At 39.1% G+C, this 21,929-nt stretch overlaps 1 protein-coding gene across 5 annotated transcripts in view; it reads left to right on the top strand.

Moving 5' to 3' along the window:
* Positions 1–21,929, top strand: part of PIBF1 (progesterone immunomodulatory binding factor 1) — a 231,565-nt gene that overhangs the window by 183,250 nt on the left and 26,386 nt on the right. The window contains exon 17 of one of the 5 annotated variants that reach the window (XM_064270048.1): positions 640–6,064. The exons of the other annotated variants lie outside the window; for them this stretch is intronic. Within the exon in view, the coding sequence (XP_064126118.1) occupies positions 640–720 (81 nt within the window). The 3' untranslated portion in view covers positions 721–6,064. Of the gene's footprint in view, positions 1–639; positions 6,065–21,929 lie in introns of those variants that run through there. 5 annotated transcript variants of the gene reach the window in all.

The raw sequence follows: 21,929 nt of genomic DNA, 5'->3' as shown, positions 1-21,929 counted from the left end.
TTCATAAGCCCACAATGCCAGTGTATTTTTTTGTTTTGTTTTCACAGCAACGTATAAAAAAAAAATTGACATAGTAGCACTTACAAAAATACCTTCGGGGGCGGGGGAGCAGTTGGCAAACAAAGGTAGAAGTCACACATTATTTGCATAAAAATACGGTAAGTGATTTTCATTCACAGTTTTTCTTCAGAAAAAATAGTCTAATAGTAAGAAAAAAGATATAAAGATGTGAAGAATGGGTGAATGTGGAAAAAATAGCATATTTGAGGGGTTTTTTAGACTACGACTCTCGACTACAATAGGCAAATACATTAGGTTAAAGGATCTGCGTAACAAATACTGACCAAAAGATCTGATCATAAATTGAATTGAGACCTTAAACCAAAACAAAACAAAAAAAAAACCTGTTGCCACGGACTCATAGCAACCCTGTAGAACAGGGTAGAACTGCCCTACAGGGTTCTAAGACTGTAATCTTTATGGATACAGACTGCCATTCTCCCGCCAGCAGCTGGTGGGGAATTGCTGACCTTTGGATTAGCAGCCAAGCACTTATTCACCGTGCCTTCAGGGCCCCTGGGCGCGGGGAGTGAGGTCGGGCTGTATTCTGCACCTTTACCTTCCACCCACCGCCAACAGGCAGGGAAGAGAGACTGGCGGCCCGTGGTGAGAGCGATCTGGTTCACCGTGAACATCCGTCCCTCGTCTCGCAGAGTTTAGGCCTCCTTGGGAAAGCAGAACGACACCGACAGGATAGAGGAGACCTGGTAAAGGCATCTATGCAAATTTTTTCGTTCTGATTTCTCCAAGTTCTGCCCCAGTGTTCAGTGAAATCTTTATAAAGCGGAGTTGGGGTTGGAGGGGAGGATAAAATATCTCTCCTCACAAAGTTCTTCCCATTAAGATATGATTTAATGTTCATGCCCTCTACCTTTATAGGTCAGAATAAAATCTGATGTGATCTCTCTTTGTTTTGTAAAACCGTTGAAGGCACTTTACTAAGTACTTCCATGAGTATTACACAAGTTAATCTTTACAACAGTCCATTAGGATAAATATCATTGTCCCTATTATTTACAGATGAAACTGATGCTGATAGAAGTTAAGTAACTTGACCATAACAACATACTTACTTTGAAACTAAAAATAAATCAATTTTTCTCTCTAAAAACAGCTTATGGTCTTTTTCCTTAGCTCCATTTAGACTGAAATGTAATGAATTATTACTTGCATTAGTTCCGGGAAAATTTTTGCTTCTGTAGATCAAATTATATTCTTCTTCTTTTTTTCTTTTCTTGGTCAGAAAGTAAAAACTATGTAATTTAATATGTTTCCTTTTTGTGTTAGGTTCTAGAAAACTCAGAGTAGAATGTCTTATCCAAGTGTGCCATAATCTTTTTTTTTTTTTTTAATTTTGATACCTCAGAATAACTTTTTTTTCTGCTTCCTTCAAGTGGGCTGTAATCTGTTGTACCCTTAATGTCTTCACTATGCTGTGATTAAGACCTCTTAGGTGTAAATAAAATATAAACCTGAGATAATTTGGTGAAAAAAATCAACTGATATGATCATCTCACTGTTAGATAACAATAAAAATGCTTTAGATAAAACCTTCAGCTTGAGAGGCTTTTGAGTATAGGCAATATGATTCCTTAGAGTGGTTTCTTTCTTATTGAGCTTACCTTACCTCCCAGTGGTTTATTTATTGCTTTCATTTTTCATTCATTTTTATTCATTCATGTTTGCCTTAGTGAAAAGTCTTTGGAAAGTCTAATTCTGCTTTTCTTTTTATGTATTTGGTCATGTGTCCTTAGTAATACAGGGTTGGGGGATGAGCAAAAGTGTCTTCTGTCCTCAGCCCAATGTCTAATAGAATACTGAGCTCAATTTTAGGAAACCAATGTAAAACTACTTTTCTGTTACCTTTTAGGGCTGTATTAAGGGTAGAGTCTACATAGTGAAATGGTTCAGGACAATACATGACAGAGCCGTCTTTGTATGATGATAAATACATATGCTTCCATTGATTAATGTCCTCAGACAGTTTTTCTGTTCAGCAGCATTTTGCCTGACTCTCTTACCTGTCACTATGATAAAATAACAGTGTAGAACATGATACACTCCTTCTCCTAAAGTGTTTTTCTTGAGTTCATAGACTGGAAGGCTGATAGAGTGGAAAGGGAATCAACTTTGAAATTTGACAGTTTGAAATCCAGAGTCCAGCATTTCTAGTTATATTACCTTGGGCAACTTAATATCTATGAATCCCAGGTCACTGACATTTAAAATGAAGAAGCCAATCTGAATTGTTTTGCACAGCATTTTCCGTATCATTTGATACTTAATAAATATTGATTTCTTTCTCTCTTCCTCAGCTGTAATCTAGAAGTGGTTTAGACTATGTTTACAAGGCAGTGTTCTTGAGACCTCTGCTCTGTATAATATTACTAAATAATTCAGCAAATATTTGCAGACCACCTACCGTGTTCCAATATAAAGAAGTAGTATTCTGTAGTAGTAAAGAACATAGACTCTGGAACCCTTTGCCTGGATTTGAATCATCATTCTAACATTAATTAGCTGTGTGTATTGGAGCAAGTTATTTACTAACTTCTCTGTGCCTCAGTTTCCTCAAGTGAGAATTATAGGTCCTACCTCATAAGGTGATTATGAGCACTAAATAAGTTAATAATAAAAGGACTTAGAACAGTCCCTGGCACACAGTAAGCACAATATGAATGTGAGTCATTATTGTTATGGTAGTGGTGGTGATTTTTGTTTTTGTTGTTATTCTAGACATTGTGCTAGGAAATTATGTAGACTGTGCCCACCTAGTTGTACTCTGAAGCTTTATGAATTGCCTGAATAAGCAACCTTTATATAAATTAATATTTAACATTGTCTTTCTTAATATTTTTGTATCTTATATAATCTCGCTGTTATTCTGATAAAATTAACTGATACTCATTAAGTGTATCATTAATGTTCCTGAGATAGCAAGTTTGAAAGCTTCCAGTTTTAAGAAGGTAGTTTCGCAAATAATTTTTCGTCATTACGAAAATGTTTTTCTGTATTTTCCAACAAACATTAAATGAAATTTAGATATAATTTCTCATTTTAAAGGAATATAAATGTATATAGCAATAAAATCTCATTTTTACGTTTTGTTTTTGCAATCTACAAAGTAATTATGCATTCATCTACTTTACTACATAAACCAAACCCATTCCCTTCGAGTCAGTTCTGATACACAGCAACCCTGTAGGACAGAGTAGAACTGCCCTATAGACTATCCAAGGAGCACCTGGTAGATTTGAACTGTCAACCTTTTGGTTAGCAGCCGAAGCACTTAACCACTACGCCACCAGGGTTTCCTTACCGCATAGATGTAAGCTATTGATTCCAGTTGAATTTTTTCAACTTACTTATTTTTATAGCCTTTCTATCATTTTCACTGCCACTCTTTCTTCTCCTCTCCTCTATAAATTAAGGAATTATATTGAGTAAAATCATTATTTTTAACATAACAATCAGTTTTTTTAAATAAAGCGAGGGGTATATGGCTATTGCTAATTGGTATGTTTCATTGAAATTTCAGTATCGTTTTCATTTCAGATGTGACCTTCTCATTAACCAAGAATTAATTTTTTTTTAGTAGCTAATTGTTTGGTCTAATTTCTGGATTATGCATATCCCCGGGGGAGAGGTTAAAGGGGGGACAGCTCTATGAATAAGCCTAGAACTCTTAACTTGTAATTTTGTACCATCTGTGATTTAACCTCAACATACCAGTCCAGTCTTACCTCTTACTACAGTCTCTCTCACACATACATATCTGTTGTCTTCTACAACAGATCGCTTGCCTTTATTCATTTGATTTCCTCTAACTGTAATTTCTTCTCCCCCTTTTTGCCTATGGGAATCCTACCCATTTTCCAGAATACACTTTAAATGTTTCTTCTCCTAAAAAAGCTTCTCTTGTTTCTTACCTACAATTTATGTTACCATCTTTGTTGTTATATATTCCACTGATATAGAAAATCATATTAATTTATTCAATGGTTAGTTATTTTGTACCTCTTCTGTAATAGATATCTTTGCAAGCCCTCGACATGGTGATTAAGAGAGACACAATTCCTGCATTCATGGAGTTTACAGCCTAGTGCGTATAACAACAGTAAATCAGCAATTATAATATAGTGTAAGTAATATAATATTGAGAAGAATGGGAATTCCTGAACGCTTCATTGTGCTCATTCAGAACCTGTACGTAGACCAAGAGACAGTTGTCCAAACAGAACAAGGGGATACTGCGTGGTTTAAAATCAGGAAAGGTGTGTTTCAGAGCTGTATCCTTTCACCGTATTTATGCTGAGCAAATAATCCAAGAAACTGGACTATAGGAAGAAGAATGGGCATCAGGATTGGAGGAGGACTCATTAACAACCTGCAATATGCAGATGAAACAACCTTGCCTGCGGAAAGCAAAAAGAACTTGAAGCACTTGCTGATAAAGATCAAGACCACAGCCTTTAGTATGGATTATACCTTAATGTAAAGAAAACAAAAATCCTTACAGCTAGACCAAAAAGCAACATCATGATAAACAGAGAAAAGACTGAAGTTGTCAAGGATTCCATTTTGCTTGGATCCACAGTCAACACCCATGGAAGCAGTAGTCAAGAAATGAAAAGACATATGACATTGGGCAAATCTGCTGCAAAAGACCTCTTTGAAGTGTTAAAAAGCAAAGATGTCTCCTTGAGGATAAAAAAAGGTAAAAGCCATCATATTTTCAGTCACCTCATATGCATCCGAAAGCTGGACAGTAAATAAGGAAGACTGAAGAAGAATTGATGCATTTGAACTATGGTGCTGGTGAAGAATACTGAATATACTATGGACTACCAGAAAAATAACAATCTGTCTTGGAGGAACTATAGCCAGAATGCTCCTTTGAAGCAAGGATGATGAAACTTTGGCTCACACACTTTGGACGTGTCATCAGGAGGGACCAGTACCTGGAGGAGGACATCATCCTTGGCAAAGTGAGGGTCATTGAAAAAGAGGAAGACCCTCAACAAGATGCATTGACACAGTGGCTGCAACAATGGGCCCAAATATAGGAACGATTGTGAGGAAGGCATGAGGTGGTGCAGTGTTTCATTCTGTTATACATTGGGTTGCTATGAGTTGGAACCATCTTGACAGCACTTAACAACAAAAATGTAATAAAAGTTTCTATAGTATTTGCATCTTACTCACATTTGCATTCAGGGAAGGCTTCTTAGAGAAAGCAACAACTAAAATCAGTCCTAAAGGAAGAGTAGGAATTTGCCAGATAAAGATGGAGGGAGAAGAGATACCAAGAGAGTGGGGTGCTGTGCATAAAATGTGGAAACTGTTTTGAAACTGTGCATAGAGGCTGGAAGAGTTTTAGAGTGCCTAATAGTAAAAGCATAAAAGCATAGATTGCTTTGAAGAAACTCTTGGTGGAATTATGTACATCAAAGCCAATTCTGGTGAGGACTCAGAAGGAAATACGGAGAGCTGTTACACTGGAGATGGCACAGACAGCAAGAGGCAGCAGCAGAACTAGGAGACCAGCGCAAGACAGCGCAGGAGGCAACCCACAGACCAAGAGAGCTAAGTGCCTTCATGCAGGAGGCCTCCTGGCAGAGTAGGGTGTCTCCGAACACTTATCACTGGAGCTAGGCTTGCCGACCCATGCAGCAAGAGAATTGTGCCTTCCGGGCTGAAGTTTACTGGCAGAGTGGGGTGCACTTATCGATGGAGTTAAAGAGCTTTGGAACACTTGCCCCAGCAGGGCAGATGGGGGCAATGTACCCCGAGGGGCTGAGAGGCCAAGGAGCCAGGAAACAGGAGCTGAAGAAGCAAGGACCTGGTAATAGGGAACCAGGGTTGAGAAGGGAGAGTACTGACATGTCGTGGGGTTGTTAACCAGCGTCAGAGAACAATGCGTGTACTAACTGTTTGATGAGAAAATAGTTCTGTAAACCTTCATCTAAAGTACAATAAAAAAAAAAAAAAAAGGAACACGGAAGCAGAGCTGCCTCACTCTCAAAGGATAGGACCACAACCTCTGGGGTCTCAAAGGGTGGAGGTGCCATTCAGATGACTAGGAGAATGGGAACCTAATACCATCCAGAAACAAGAGCCAAGAGAATAGTGCATCCCTTGGACCCAGGTCCCTGCACTGAGAAGTTCCTTGACCAGGGAAGATTGATGTCAAGGACCTTCCCTCAGAACCAACAGAGAGAAAGAGCCTTCTTCTGGAGTTGACACCTTGCATTCAGACTTCTAGCCACCTAGACTGTGAGAGAATAATTTCTCTTTGTTAAAGGCCATCCACTTGTGGTATTTCTATTACAGCAGCACTGGATGACTAAGACAAAAGGTTATCCAAATTGGAAAGGAAGAAGTAAAACTATCCTTTTTTACAGGTGACAGGATCTTGTACATAGAAAATCCCATAAACTCCACAAGAAAGTCACCGGAACTAATACAAGGATTCAGCAAAGTGGCAGGGTACAGGATCAATACACAAAAATCAGTTTGTTTTCTCTACGCTAACAAAGAAGACTCTGAAAAGGAAATCAAGAAAACAATACCATTTGCAATAGCCCCCAAAAGGATAAAGTACTTAAGAATAAGTGTAACCAGGGACATAAGAGACTTATACAAGGAAAACTATAAAACACAACTGTAAGAAACTAAAAGATATCTGCATAAATGGAAAAACATTCCATGCTCATGGATTGGAACACTTAACATTATGAAAATGTCAACACTACCAAAAGGGATCTTTAAATATAATGCAATCCTGATCCAAATCCCAACAACATTCTTTAATGAAATGAAAAAACTAATCTCCAACTTAATACGAACAGGAAGGAGACCACAAATAGCTAAATATTGAAGAACAAAGTAGGAGGCCTCATACTTGCTTATCTCAAAACTTACTATGCAGCCATGTAATCAGAACAACCTGGTACTGGTTCAGTGACATATGCATAGACCAATGGAATAGAATTGAGAACCCAGAAGTAAATCTGTCCATTAACAGGCAGCTGATCTTCGACAAAGGGTCAAAGTCCATTCAATGGGATAAAAACAGTCTCTTTAACAAATGGTGCTGGCAAAACTGGCTATCCATATACAGAAAAATGAATCAGGATCCATACTCCACACCTTGCACAAAAACTAACTCAAAAAGGATCAAAGACCTAAATGTTAATGCTAAAGCTATAATAAAGTTCCTGGAAGATAACAAAGGGTCAAAAGTAGGGGACCTCATTTTTTACATAAGTAGCCTATCAAACAAAACTAAAAATGCACAAACAACAGAAGATAAATTAGACAACTGGGACCTCCTAAAAATTAAATGCTTATGTTCATCAAAAGACTTTACCAAGAGAATAAGAAGAAAAACTACAGACTGGGAAAAATCTTTGGCAATGACATATCTGATAAGAGCCTCGTCTCTAAAATATATAGTAAACTTCAGCAACTCAACAACAAAAAGAAAGACAATGCAATCAAAAAATGGGCAAAAGACACAAACAGATACTTCACCAAAGAGGCAGCCAACAAATAACCTGAAGAGATGCTCACGATCATTAGCCATTCCAGACCAAACCCACGGGTATTAAGTCGATTCCAACTCATAGTGACCCTACAGGACAAAAGTAGAACTGCCCCATAGGGTTTCTGATGCTGGAAATCTGTACCAAAGCAGACTGCCACATCTTTCTCCCATGGAGCGGCTGGTGGGTTTGAACTACTAAACTTCTGATTAGCAGCTGAGCGTTCTAACCACTTTGTCACTAGGGCTTCTTCCATTAGCCATTAAAAAACCAAACCAGCTGCCATCAAGTCGATTCCGACTCATAGCAACCCTATAGGGCGGAGTAGAACTGCCCGATAGAGTTTCCAAGGAGTGCCTGGTAGATTCAAACTGCTGACCTTTTGGTTAGCAGCCATAGCACTTAACCACTACGCCACCAGGGTTTCCCATTAGCCATTAGAGAGATCCAAAACTACAATGAGATACCATCTCACCCCTGCAAAAATAGCAGTGGTCAAAAAAATAGAAAACAACAAATGCCGGTGAGGTTGTGGGGCGATTAGAACTTCTATACATTGCTGGTGAGATTGTGAAATGGTACAACCACTATGGAAAACAGCATGGTGCTTCCTCATAAAGCTAGAAATAGAAATACCCTATGATCCAGCAATCCCACGCGTAGGTGTATATCCTGAAGATACGAGAGCAGTGACATGAATAGACCTCTGTGCATATATGTTCACTGAAGCATTGTTCACAGTAGCAAAAAGGTGGAAACAACCTAAGTACCCACCAGCAGATGAATGGATAAACAGATTATGGTACATACATACATACAGTGGAATACTATGCAAATACAAAGAATAATGAAGAGTCCACGAAACATATCATGGATAAATCTGGAGAACATTATGCAGAGTGAAATAAGTCAATCACAAAAAAATATTGTATGGTTTCACTATTATAAAAAGTCAAGAGTAGGTATGCACACAGAGAGCAAAGTTCTTTGATGGTTAGCAGGGATGGAAAGGAGAAGGAGGGGGAATCACTTTCTAGATAGTAGACGGTTGGGACAGTTGTTACTTTTGGTGATGGGAAAGGCAACATGAATGAAGTTAGCACAACTTGACAAAGGTAAATAAAGACACTCAGAAGTACACACGAAAAAGGGGCAATTTCAGTAAATGGTATAACATACAATTTTGCAACAACAGTAAAAACAACCAAAAACTATGTGTGTATGGTTACACAGGCAGATATGAATGCGGAAAGCGTATGCAAGTAAGTGCACATGCATGTACAGGTGTGTATGTAGGCGTAGGTATATACACGTTTCTGTGCGCTGCATATATAGAGACATGTGTATCAAACCACATAATGGGGCACAGTTACAGAAGCTTCCTAGACATACCCAAACAACTTGCAGGATTGGTTTACTGGGTGAAGAGGCTTGGGACCATAGTCTCAGGGGACAACTTAGTTGGCATAACATAGTTCACAAAGATAATGTTCTATGTCCTAGTTTGGTGAGTAGCATCTGGGGTCTTAAAAACTTACAAGTGGCCATCTAAGATTTAACTATTGGTCTCTACTTACATGGACCGAAAGAAATCAAAGGCTCAAAGAAGAGACTAGTCCCCGGGACTAATAGCTCACACAAACCACAGCCTCATCCAACCTGATACCAGAAGAACTTAGATGGTACCCGGTGACCACTATTGACCTTTTTGACTGGGGACGCAATAGAAGTTCTCGGATAGAGTGGGAGAAGAGTGTAGAACAAAACTCAAATTCCTAAAAAATTCCAGACCTACTAGATAAAAGGTGACTAGAGGAACCCCTGTGACTGTGGCCATAAGAGACCCTTTGAACTTGGAATTGAAGCTATTTCTCCAGGCCAGCTTTCAGCCAAATAATGGATTGGCTTATAAAATAATTATCACCCATGAGTAATGTACTCCGTTAAACAAATAACTGTATGCAACCAAGCGGTCAACGTTTACCTATAAGTAGAGATGAGAAGTCAAGGAGGGGAGGGGAAGCTAGATCAATGGAAACAGAGCAAACAGAATAGAAAGAATGAGAATGCTGACACATTGTATAAGATTGTAACCAATGGCAAGAAACAATTTGTATAAAAACTTAAAGGGGAACCTAATTTGCGGTGTAAATTTTCACCTAAAACACAAATTAAAAAAAAAAAAAAAAAAGCCCAGAACAAAGGCAGTCAGTACCTCTGCTTGCATGGCATGCATAAACATGAGAAATCCATGGAAAATTATCTCCCAGCAGTAGGGAGAAACATCACATGAGGCCAGAGAGGTAAGCAGAGACCAGGTCATGAAGGATCATTTAAGAAGTTTAGACGGTAGGAAGTCTATAGCAGGTTGAATAGCGTCCCCAAAGAGTCGTGTCCACCTGGAACCTCAGAATGTGACTTACTTGGAAATAGTCTTTGCAGATGTAATTAGTTAAGAACATATTGGATAAGGGTAGGCCCTAAATCCACTGACTGGTGACCTCATAAGAAGAGGAGAAGAGACAGAGAAGGCAATGTGAAGTTGGAGGCAGAGACTGGGTGATAAAGCTACTGAGCAAGGAATGCCAGTGATTGCTGGGCACCACCAGAAGCTTGAAGAAGCAGAGAAAGATTATTCCCAAGACACTTCCAAAGGAGCATGGCTCTGCTAACACCTTGGTTTCAGATGTCTAGCTTCTACACTGTGAGAGAGGAAATGTCTGTTGTTTCAAGCCACTAAGTTTGTGGTGATATGTTATGGCAGCTATCAGAAACTAATGCAAAGCCATAAAAGAGTTTTCAGCAGAGAAATGACATAATCAGAATTCCATTTTAGGAAAGTCACCCCAAAAATATAACATCTCTTTAGGGTGGTAAGATTACAGATGTTAGCTTTATTATTATATTTTGTTCTCTATTGTGTTTTGTTAAATGTTTTAATAACTTTCTCTTAGAAAAAGAAGAAAGGATAGATAGGTAGGTAAGCTGACAAACTAATCACTCTGGCTGCACTGTGGAAAATAGACTGGAGAAGAGCATAATGGATTGAATTGTGTCCTCCAAACATGCGTGTCAGCTTGGTTAGGCCATGTGTGATTGTCCTCCATTTTATGATTTTCCTTTGTGTTATAAATCATAATCTCTGCCTGTAGTTAAAGACGATTAGGGTGGAATGTAACACCCTTGCTCAGGCCACATCCCTGATCCAATGTAAAGGGAGTTTCCCTGGGGTGTGGCCTACACCACCTTTTATCTTACAAGAGATGAAAGGGAAGCAAGCAGGGAGTTGGGGACCTCATACCACCTAGAAAGAAGCACCAGGAGCAGAGCACATCCTTTAGACCTGGGGTTCCTGCTTGGAGAAGCTCCTGGTCCAGGTGAAGATTGACAAGAAAGACCTCCCTCCAGAGGCAACAAAGAGAGAAAGCCTTCCCCTGGAGCTGATGCCCTGAATTTGCACTTCTAGCATACTGGACTGTAAGAGAATAAACTTCTCTCTGTTAAAGCCATCCACTTGTGGTATTTCTGTTATAGCAGCACTAGATGACTAAGACAAAGAGCAAGACCCTGGTAAAGAACCTCACATAAGAAGCTACTTCAGTAATTTGATGAGCAGTGGTAACGTCCTGAACTAGACTGGTGATAATAGGATCCTACAAAAATGAACCAATTTGAAAGCTTTTTAGGAGGCAGCCTCACAAGAATTGGTGACTGATTGGTTTTGGAAATGATTGAGAGAGGCAGAATGAGAAATGATGCCCAGATTTTTGCTTTGTGTTTCTGGGTCTACAGTGATGCCTCAAAAAACACAGGAGTTATAGGTTTGGGGAAGAAAAGCTCAAGAAAATATCCAAGTAGATAAACCCAGTAGACAGTTTAAAATAGAGATTTTGGAGCCCAAAAAAGAGAACTAGTCTGGAGATAAAAGATTTGAGTATCATCAGTGGAAAGACGGTAATTTAGGCCATGGAAATAGATTAAATGAAAACTAGTACAAGTATATAGAACGGAAACAGAAAAAGGACTACGGCAGAATCTTTAAAAACACCAACATTTAAGGAATGGGCTGAGGAATAAAGCGCTTACACAAAGAAGAATGAGTAATGATTGGAGAGATGGCAGAAACATCAGGAAGAGTTGGGTCAGGGAAGCCCAGAAAGAACCACTCAGGAGGAAGGGAGTGGTCAGCAAGTTGCTATCAAGAGGTCCAATCAAACAAGGATGAAAGAGAAAGAGTTGTCGTTTGGATTTAACGAGATGCTAGGGCAGGTTCAGTGGGGCTAAAAGACAGTTGCAGTGAGTTGATGAAGAGTAGTCATAGCAAGATTAGGCAACTCTTAAGTTATTTGAATAAGAAAATATGGGTAGAACAAGGGCGAACATGAGATCAAGGGCTTTTACACTCCAGAGTTGGAGATTATCCAGTTTAAATGGTCACAGGAAAGAACCAAGTAGAGAAAGACATTGAGAGTACAAAAGAGAGGGGATAATCAGTTGAACAAAGTGTTGGGAAAAGGAGAGAGGCCACAGCAAACGATGGGATTTAGCTTTAGATGGGAGAGACACCCTTTCCATTTTAAGGAGTAGGAAGAAAGATTATATTAAGATAAAAGCAAGTTTGTAGTTTTGATGGTAAGAATTTAGGGAGTTCAAGGGTCAGCTCAAATACATTCTATTTTTTAAAGACCTCGCTAACTTGACAAAGCAAAACTTAGCTTTTTTCTACCCCTTTCCCAATGTTTCAATATTTCTATTGATATTTGTATCACTATAATATCATAATTATGCATTTGTCTTGCCCAACTGAGTACCTATTTCCTTTTGTATCTTAGCCTCTAGCTCAGTACTTGGCAGATCATCTTGATCCTTTCTACTCCTTAATAATAATTGTTGTAGAAGCTATTATTTAGTCAAATAGAAAGCTTTGGAAACTAGCATTTAATATATACTTATATCCTTCCCTCAAAATGTAAATTTCACTCTGATAACTGATATCGTTTTAACTGGAAAATCACAGAAGCTCTCCTAAACCAGGAAATGCATTTCAGAGAACCATCTGAAAGTAGCCAGTAAGAAGTCATGCCTGTAATAAAATCTATTAAGAAAACATTCTGCATCCTACTTTGAAGAGTGGCGTCTGGGGTCTTAAACGCTAGCAAGCAGCCATCTAAGATGCATCAATTGGTCTCAACCCACCCGGCTCAAAGGAGAATGAAGAACACCAAGGACACAAGGCGATTACGAGCCCAAGAGACAGAAAGGGCCATATGAACCAGCGACTACATCATCCTGAGACCAGAACTAGATGGTGCCTGGCTACAACTGATGACTGCCCTGACAGGGAAGACAACTGAGGGAGCAGGAGAGCAGTGGGATGCAGACCCCAAGTTCTCATAAGACCAGACTTAATGGTCTGACTGAGACTAGAAGGACCCCAGTGGTCATGGCCCCAAGACCTTCTGTTGGCCCAGGACAGGAACCATTCCCGAAGCCAACTCTTCAGACATGGATTGGACTGGACAATGGGTTGGAGAGGGATGCTGCTGAGGAGTGAGCTTCTTGGATCAGGTGGACACTTGAGACTATGTTGGCATCTCCTGCCTGGAGGGGAGATGAGAGGGTGGAGGGGGTTAGAAGCTGGTGAAATGGACACAAAAAGAAAGAGTGGAGGGAGAGAGCGGGCTTTCTCATTAGGGGGGGAGTAATTGGAAGTGTGTAGCAAAGTGTATATGAAGGTGTATATGGGTTTTTGTGTGAGAGACTGACTTGATTTGTAAACTTTCACTTAAAAAATTAAAGCACAATAAAAATTATTGAAAAAAAAAAAAAAGTCATGCCTGAACAATTTGTCTACAGTAGAACCACTACTAAAGACCTGGACATGGTAGCCGTAGCCTCAGAAACCAGCATCAGGCATCAAAGGACAATACACACACTCCTCACTTATTGACATGGTTAGGTTCCAAAACCAAACCAAAAAACCCATTGCCATCGAGTCTATTCTGACTCATAGCGACCCTATAGGACAGAGCGGAACTGCCCCATAGAGTTTCCAAGGAGCGCATGGTGAATTCAAACTGCTGACCTTTTTCGTTAGCAGCTGTAGCACTTAACCACTACACCACCAGGGTTTCCCAAAGACCAATTCATTTTACAAAAATTGAAGTTTTGTGAAAATGGAGGACAACCACATCAGATCACGAAATAGAGGATGACTACATCATTCCGTAATGGCCAAATTATGTCAGTACATAACTGCCAAACCACTTGAGAATCCTGGCCCAGCCAAGTTGACATGTAACTTTAACCGTCACAGCCCGTGTTACTCTTGCCTTGCACCTCTGCATTCGTTAAAAAATGCCATATATATGTCATTTATGCACAAAACAGTCAGAGGCTAGATTTTTTACTATTGTTGCATATGCAAAATGTCAGATAACAAGATAATAAATGAGGAGTTTATTATTGTTGTTGGGTGCCGTCGAGTCGGTTCCAACTCATAGCAACCCTGTGTACAACAGAATGAAACACTGCTTCTGCACCATCCTCACAATCATTGCTATATTTCAGCCCATTGTTGAGGCCACTGTGTCAATCCATCTCATTGAGGGTCTTCCTCTTTCTCACTAATCCTCTACCAAGCATAATGTCCTTCTCCAAGGACTGGTCCATTTTGATAACATATCCAAGGTATGTCAGATGAAGTCTCATCATCCTCGCATCTGAAGAGCATTCTGGCTGTACTTCTTCCAAGACAGATTAGTTAATTCTCCTGGCAGTTGATAGTATATTCAGTATTCTTTGCCAACACCATAATTCAAAGTCATCAATTCTTGTTTGATCATCCTTATTCGTTGTCCACCTTTTGCATGCATGTAAGAGGTAATTGAAGATACCATACCTTGGGTCAGGCACGCCTTAGTCCTCAAGGTAACGTCTTTGCTTTTTAATACTTTAAAAGAGATTTTTGGAGCAGGTTTGTCCAATGCAAACAACGTTTGATTTGCTGATTGCTGCTTCCATGGGCATTGATTGTGGGACCCAAGTAAAATGAAGCCCTTGACAGCTTCAATATTTTCTTCATGATGTTGCTTATTGGTCCAATTGTGAGGATTTTTGTTTTATGTTGAGTTGTAATCCATACTGAAACCTATAGTCTTTGATCTTAATCAGTAAGTGCTTCTGGTCCTCTTCATTTTCAGCAAGCAAGCTTTTGTCATCTGCATATCATAGGTTGTTAATGAGTCTTCCTCCAGTCCTGATGCCGCATTCTTCATATAGTCCAGCTTCTGGGATGGTTTGTTCAGCATACAGATTGAATAAGTATGGTGAAAGGATACAACCCTGACACACACCTTTGCTGATTTTAAACCATGCAGTATCCCTTTGTTCTGTTTGAAGGACTGCCTCTTGATCTATATGCAGGTTTCTAATGAGCACAATTAAGTATTCTGGAATTCCCATTCTTCACAGTGTTATCTGTAATTTGTTATGATCCAGATAATCAGATACTTGTACATAGTCGATAAAATACAGGTAAACATTTTTCTGGTATTCTCTGCTTTCAGCCAAGATCCATATGACATGAGCAATGATATTCCTCCTTCCACATCCTCTTCTGAATCTGGCTAGAATTTCTGGCAGTTCCTTGTCAATGTATTGTTGCAACCTGTTTTGAATATCTTCAGAAATTTTACTTGTGCGTGATAATGGTATCATTCAATAATTTCTGCACTCTGCTCGATCACCTTTCTTTGAAATGGGCACAAATATGGATCTCTTCCAGTCATTCGGCCAGGTAACTGTCTTCCAAATTTTGTGGCATAGATGAATGAGCACCTCCAGCGCTGCAGCTACTTGTTGAAACATCTCAGTTGGTATTCCTTTAATTCCAGAAGCCTTGTTTTTTGCCGGTGCCTTCAGTGAAGCTTGGACTTCCTCTTTCGTTATCATTGGTTCTTGATCATATGTGACCTCCTAAAATGGTTGAATATTGCCCAATTCTTTCTGATACACTGACTTCCATCTTCTTTTGATGCTTCCTGCGTTATTCAATATTTTGCCTATAGAATCCCTTAATATCGCAACTCAAGCCTTGAATTTTTTCTTCAGTTCTTTCAGCTTGAGAAATGCTGAGTGTGTTCTTTCCTTTTGGTTTTCTAACTCCAAGTCTTTGCACAATTCATTATAATACTTTACTTTGTCTTCTTGAGCCACCCTTTTAAACACTCTGTTCAACTGTTTTAGATCATCATTTCTTCCATTTGTTTTAGCTACTGTACGTTCAAGAGCAAGTTTCAGAGTCTTTTCTGACATCCATTTTGGCCTTTTCTTTCTTTCCTGTCTTTTTAATGACCTTTTGCTTTCTGTATGTATAATGTCCTTGATGCCATCCCACAACTCGTCTGGTCTCCGGTCATTAGTGTTCAGTACGTCAAATCTGTTCTTGAGATGATCTTTAAACTCAGGTAGGATAAACTCAAGATCATACATTGACTCTTGTGGACTTATTTTAATTTTCTTCAGCTTCAGCTTGAACTTGCATATGAGCAGTTGATGTGTTCCATAGTCAGCCTCTGGCCTTGTTCTGACTGATGATATTGAGCTTCTCCGTGGTCTCTTTCCATAGATGCAGTTTGATTCTTGTGTTTTCCATCTGGTGAAGTCTATGTGTATGGTCACCATTTATTTTGTTGCTAAAAGGTATTTGCAGTGAATAAGTCATTGTTCTTGCAGAAGTCTGTCATGCAATCTCCAACATCGTTTCTATCACCAAGGCCATATTTTCCAACTACCAATCCTTCTTTTACGAACTCTACTTTGAGGAGCAGCTCTTTCTCAGTCATGTTGTGAGTATCTTCCAACCTGAGGGGCTCATGTTCTGGCACTACATCAGACAGTGTTCCGCTGCTATTTGTAATGTTTTCACTGGCCAATTTTTTTAGAAGTAGATCACTACGTCCTTCCTAGTCTGTCTTAACCTGAAAGCCCCGCTAAAACCTGTCCAACATGGGTGACCCTGCTGGTATTTGAAGTACCGGTGGTATAGCTTCCAGCATCACAGCAACATGCAAGCCACCACAGTATGACAAACTGACAGAAGAGTGGTGTGTGTATTTATGGAATGTAAGATGCTGTTTCAAAGACCTCGGATATCTTTTATCCTCGTATTCAGTGTTTCTACCAATAATACCTCTTAGGACCAAGGCATTTCAGTTGGTATTTAACCAGAATTAATCAAACAGTCCTTACTAAGTAGCCAGAATAAGCAAGGCTCCACACTTGCCTGAATGTTGGACCAACTTCATTATCCCAGATAACTTACCTCTTACTACAGAGCAGGTCACTTTAATGAAAAGAAAACAAACCCTGCAGTTAGCTGGGTTTCTTAAAAGTGAAGTCACAGTATAATTATCATTCTTTTATGGTATGTTTATGTTCCAGGTTCCTAACTTGTATGTTCTTTGTGATTTCTCGGAAAGTTTCAGGGACATTTCAGCATCACAAGTGCCCCTTAGGCAATCCACTTCATAAAGGTTTCAAACAAATTACATATTTCTATATGTGCGTCATTCTTTTTGGTTTGTACTTAACTGTTTTGAAATTTTCTTAAGAATACCTTTTTACATGTTTTTCTTATACACCTATGTAGTTAAACTTTACAGTCAGCATGACTTTAAAAAAAGCACTGAGTGGATAAGTTAATTTTTTTTATATGAAGTTATAGTTACTTCTTGTATTTATGCATTTCTCATCATAGTGGTGCTCTTCAAGTTAAAATTTGTTCTTTTGTATTTGCTGGATGTAAATGGGTACTTTAAAGACAGATAGTTATAGTGAAACTTAAAACACACATAGTATAAGGCTTATTTTATGTGCATAAGTTTAAGATTATTTTTTCTGCATAGGAGTATATGAATTCAGGTCTGAGGAAATACTCGTTGCAAATGTTGCATTTATACATACTTTAAGTGTGACTCAGTCAAACCTGCACTGTACCAGTAATACTATCTTGAACAATTTTTACAACTTCTTTCTACCTAAATGTCTAAAACACTTCCAGATCAATTATGTGGTGCTACCCTAGTAAGGGATCAGTTATAGATAATTTTAACCGAGTGTATCTGGGAATAAAGAATCAGAGAAAAGAAGTTTGAAATTACCCCTCCATATGTGAAGGAAGTGGCCTTTTGTTTTTGTCTTCTAGAAATTTAGAGGGAATTAAGCTTTTCCTCAAAAATAAGTTATTTCAGTAAATAATAAGACTTTTTAATATTTATGTATTATTTTGTAGTTTACAGACTGCTTTCTACATTCATGTCTTTCACTTAAGCTTCAAAACAGCCTTATATGCATTTTGCAGTGGCAAAGACTGAATCCCAGTTTGTCTATTCTTTGGAATGCTGTTAGTTGCTGTCAAGTTGATTCCAACTTAAAACAACTCCACCTATACAGAGTAGAGCTGTTCATAGGTTTTTCAAGGCTGCGACCTTTCAGAGCCCCATTGTTAGACTCAGTTCCTTGAGCTACATAAAAAACACTTGAATTCCTGTTAAATTGTACTCTTTGGACTCTATGCTTATACGGACTTGTACAGAATGTTATAGAACTAGGTCAGAATTACTTTGGTTTCCATAATACTTTGGCTTCTTCTTTATCTTCTTCGTTCATCTTTATTAAAATTACAATTATTTTTGTTGTATCCTACAAGTAAAATTCTCTTGCGTGAAGCAGTATTACACTTTATCACAAAAATACTATATATGTATACACACACACATACTCTTTTAACTTTTTTCACATCACATTTTCACATCTATTATGTAGTTGTTTGCTTGTTTTAGTTGTTGGTTTTTGTTTTTTTAAGAGTGAAATGTGTGTTTTCCCCACTGCATTATTTTTTTTTTTTTAAGTAAGTACACTTCTCTGACCTTTTTTGTCAGTAAGGAACAAACAAATGACCTCTTGCTATCATTTCCAACCCTGTGTTTGTATGACTCTCTTAGAATAGTAGCAGCTTATAACAAACCAAACAGTCCTAGGACATAAGGAGCCACAGGGCAAACAAAAAAAACTGCAAAACTTTAAAATCAGTCTCTGGAAATTTGTGGCGGACAGGGGAGAATATATAACAATAATATGAGATCATTATGGTCATAATTCTGTTAGGCACCCCACTGGCAGTATTTTGATATAAACTCAACAAGGCATTGACCACAGATCAAGATGCAAACACTGAGAGAAGAAGGCTGAGAATACAACCTCGCACTGAGATGGGTCACACTCTGGGAACCAGTGGTCAAAGTAAAAGATAGGGTTTAGGGTCTCCAGCTGAAGCTGAAAATCAGCAGTGATGTACATCCAGACCTGTCAGAGTATACTGAAATAGCGAAGGTCAGAAACTGAGCAGCAGCTAGATGGAGATCGTTAAAGAAGGGCAAAACAATGCACTTGGTCCAAAAAGCCCAGACATTAAGAGGACGTGGATACCAGAAGGTAAAGCAGTACAAGCAGTCAGAAGTCCAAGGTATTGTTCAGGAATCAGATGAGCCAAAATGCCCGGGCAAACCAGTCAGAACAGAATCAGGGTTCCCACATGTCTGTTTTAGGTTAGGTCAGTAGTGCCTGTGGATTTCAACTCAGGGGCCTACTTCAGTGTGTTAATACTAGCGCCCTCCCTCTACCTGCATGGGTATTGAGAAAGACCCTAAGATCGGATCCAGGCCCTGGAAAGAATGTTTCAGGTGATTAGTGACGTTCCCTAAGGTATGTTAGCATAGTTGTCTTTCATTTGCTCTAAGTCATGTAAATGCTTGTGCTCTCACTCAGCTTTCAGTCCTAAGGCTCCAAAAATGTTTGTCATCTTAAATGTATTAGAATAAGGAGTAAAAAAAACCCAGTGCCCTGGATTCCGAAATAAGGAGTAGATAGACCTTATTCTGCTCTGCTCTGCCCAGGGCTTCTTTCTTTGTTCTGTTCTAGACCCAAAAGTTTTAATGATAAGAGATAATCTGAGGAAACTGATCAGCATGGTGAAAGAATTATTTTTGGTTCTAAGAGAGATGAATAAACTGGGATTTGGGGCAAAGAAAAGACTTAGATATGTTAAAAAATTCAAAGTAGGTCTGTAAAAGAGGAAGTAATAGACTTGTTATAATGTCTCCAAGGGATAGAATTAAAACCAAAGGATAGAAGTTATAAGGAGACAAGTTTGTTTATTTTGTTTTGCTTTGTTTGTTTTGTCTTTTGCTTTTTTTGTTTTTCCTTTTGGTTTGGTTTTGGTTTAACATTTCAATATGGAAAAGCAGCATGAGTTAGGTCACATTGTGGTCAGAGGGGATTCTTAACTGTGTATAGAAACTGGATTAAATAACTTAAAGATCCCCTCCAAACCCGAAACTGTGTATGTCCACGGTCTTGACGGGGGCATCTGAACCCAGAAAGACCTGTATTTGAACCCTGGTTTCACTTCTTAGTAGCTAAATACACTTGGGTAAATTTCTTAAGCCTTCTAATCCTCAGTTTACCCACCTTCAAACTTGAAATAATATCTACCTAGTGGTGCCCTGCTGGCACAGTGGTTAAGAGCTCAGGCTGCTAACCAGAAGATGAGCGGTCTGAATCCACCAGTCACTCCTTGGAACTCCTATGGGGCAGTTCAACTTTGTCCTATAGGGACGCTGTGAGTCAGAATCGACTCAACGGCAGTGAGTTTGGTGGTGGTTTTTTTTTTGAGTGGTGTTCTGAAGGAGTCCCTGGGTGGCACAAACGGTTAAGCACGCAACCACTAGCTGAAAGGCTGGCAGTTCAAACCTACCCAGAGACACCTCAGAAGATAAGCCCTGGCGATCTGCTTCCGAAGGATCACAGCCCTGAAAACCCTGTGGAGCATTTCTACTCTGCGCACATGGAGTCGCCACGAGTTGGAATCAACTTGATGGCAACTGACAACGATACCAAAAACAGTGGTGTTTGGAAGAGGATTAAATTATTGTGTAAAATACATAAACCATAAAGCCTGTCTGGCACATAACCTGTAAACCTGTAACCCACTGCCATCGAATCGATTCCGACTCATAGGGATCCTCTAGGACAGAGTAGAACTGCCTCATAGGGGTTCCAAGGAGCAGCTGGTGGGTTTGAACTGCCAGTCTTTTGGTTAGCAGCCTAAGCTCTTAATCACTGTGCCACCAGGGCTCCGTTTGGCACATAATAGATATTAATCAGTTGCCACCAAGTCGATTCCAACTCATGACAACCCTGTGTGTTTCATAGTAGAACTGTGCATTCATAGGGTGTTTAATGGCTGTGATCTTTTGGAAGTAGATCTCCAGGCCTTTCTTCAAAGGCTCCTCTGGGTGGACTCAAACAGCCAACCTTGCATTTAGTAGCTGACAGCACTTAACAGTTTGCACCACCCAGGGACTCCATGGAATGTATTAGTGAATGTTCATTCCTATCCTCTCTTCCTTCCTTCAGACCTAAAAACTTTGTATACATCTCCTATGGATGTTAACCGTTTTTTTTTTTTTTTTTACAGCTGCTAACCGAAGGGTCGGCAGTTCGAATCTGCCAGATGCTCCTTGGAAACTCTGTGGGGCAGGTCTACTCTGTCCTATAGGGTCACTATGAGTCGGAATCGACTCGACGGCCCTGGGTACTGGGTTTAAGGCAAAGGGTGGGGTTGGCCTAAAAATGAGAGCTAGTATTTAGATGGGAATACTGAACCCATTACCTTCAAGTCGATTCTGACTCATGGTGACCCCATATGTTACAGAGTAGAACAACTCCATAGGGTTTTCTTGGCTGAAGCAAATCTCCAGGCCTTTCTTCATGGCACCAATAAGTGGGTTCAGACCTCCAACCTTTAGGTTAGTAGTTGAGCACAAACTGTTTGCACTACCAGGGACATGAGAACACCAAGGAGCTGTGGAAAACAGCAGTTTACTGTTGCAAATATTGATACTATTTTCTAACAGTTTTGCCTTAAAAAATCTGTTTTGTGTATCATTTATAGTGTAGTAGTATTTTTTTTTATTATTGGCATTCAGGGTACATTTAAAGTTCTTTAAAAGCGTAGTGAGTATCATGTATTAACTGTGTTGAAAATTTGCCTGGGTAATAATTTTTAAGTTCTTATTAAGCACTTAGAATATGGATGACTTTGAATTAAATTTAAATTTTATTTTAAATTATTTTTCCCTGTGTTAGATGTAATAATGACAATTTACTATTTTGTTGAGTCCTTACCTATTAAAAATCCCTGTTGAAGTATTTGTAAGTAAAATGATATGAGGTCTGGAATATACTTTAAAATATTTC

This window comes from Loxodonta africana, chromosome 17, assembly GCF_030014295.1.
Source record: "Loxodonta africana isolate mLoxAfr1 chromosome 17, mLoxAfr1.hap2, whole genome shotgun sequence".
In the NCBI taxonomy this organism is placed as follows: Eukaryota; Metazoa; Chordata; class Mammalia; order Proboscidea; family Elephantidae; genus Loxodonta; species Loxodonta africana.
Note: the sequence above shows the minus strand (reverse complement) of the source record. Positions and strands in the feature narration are given on the sequence as shown.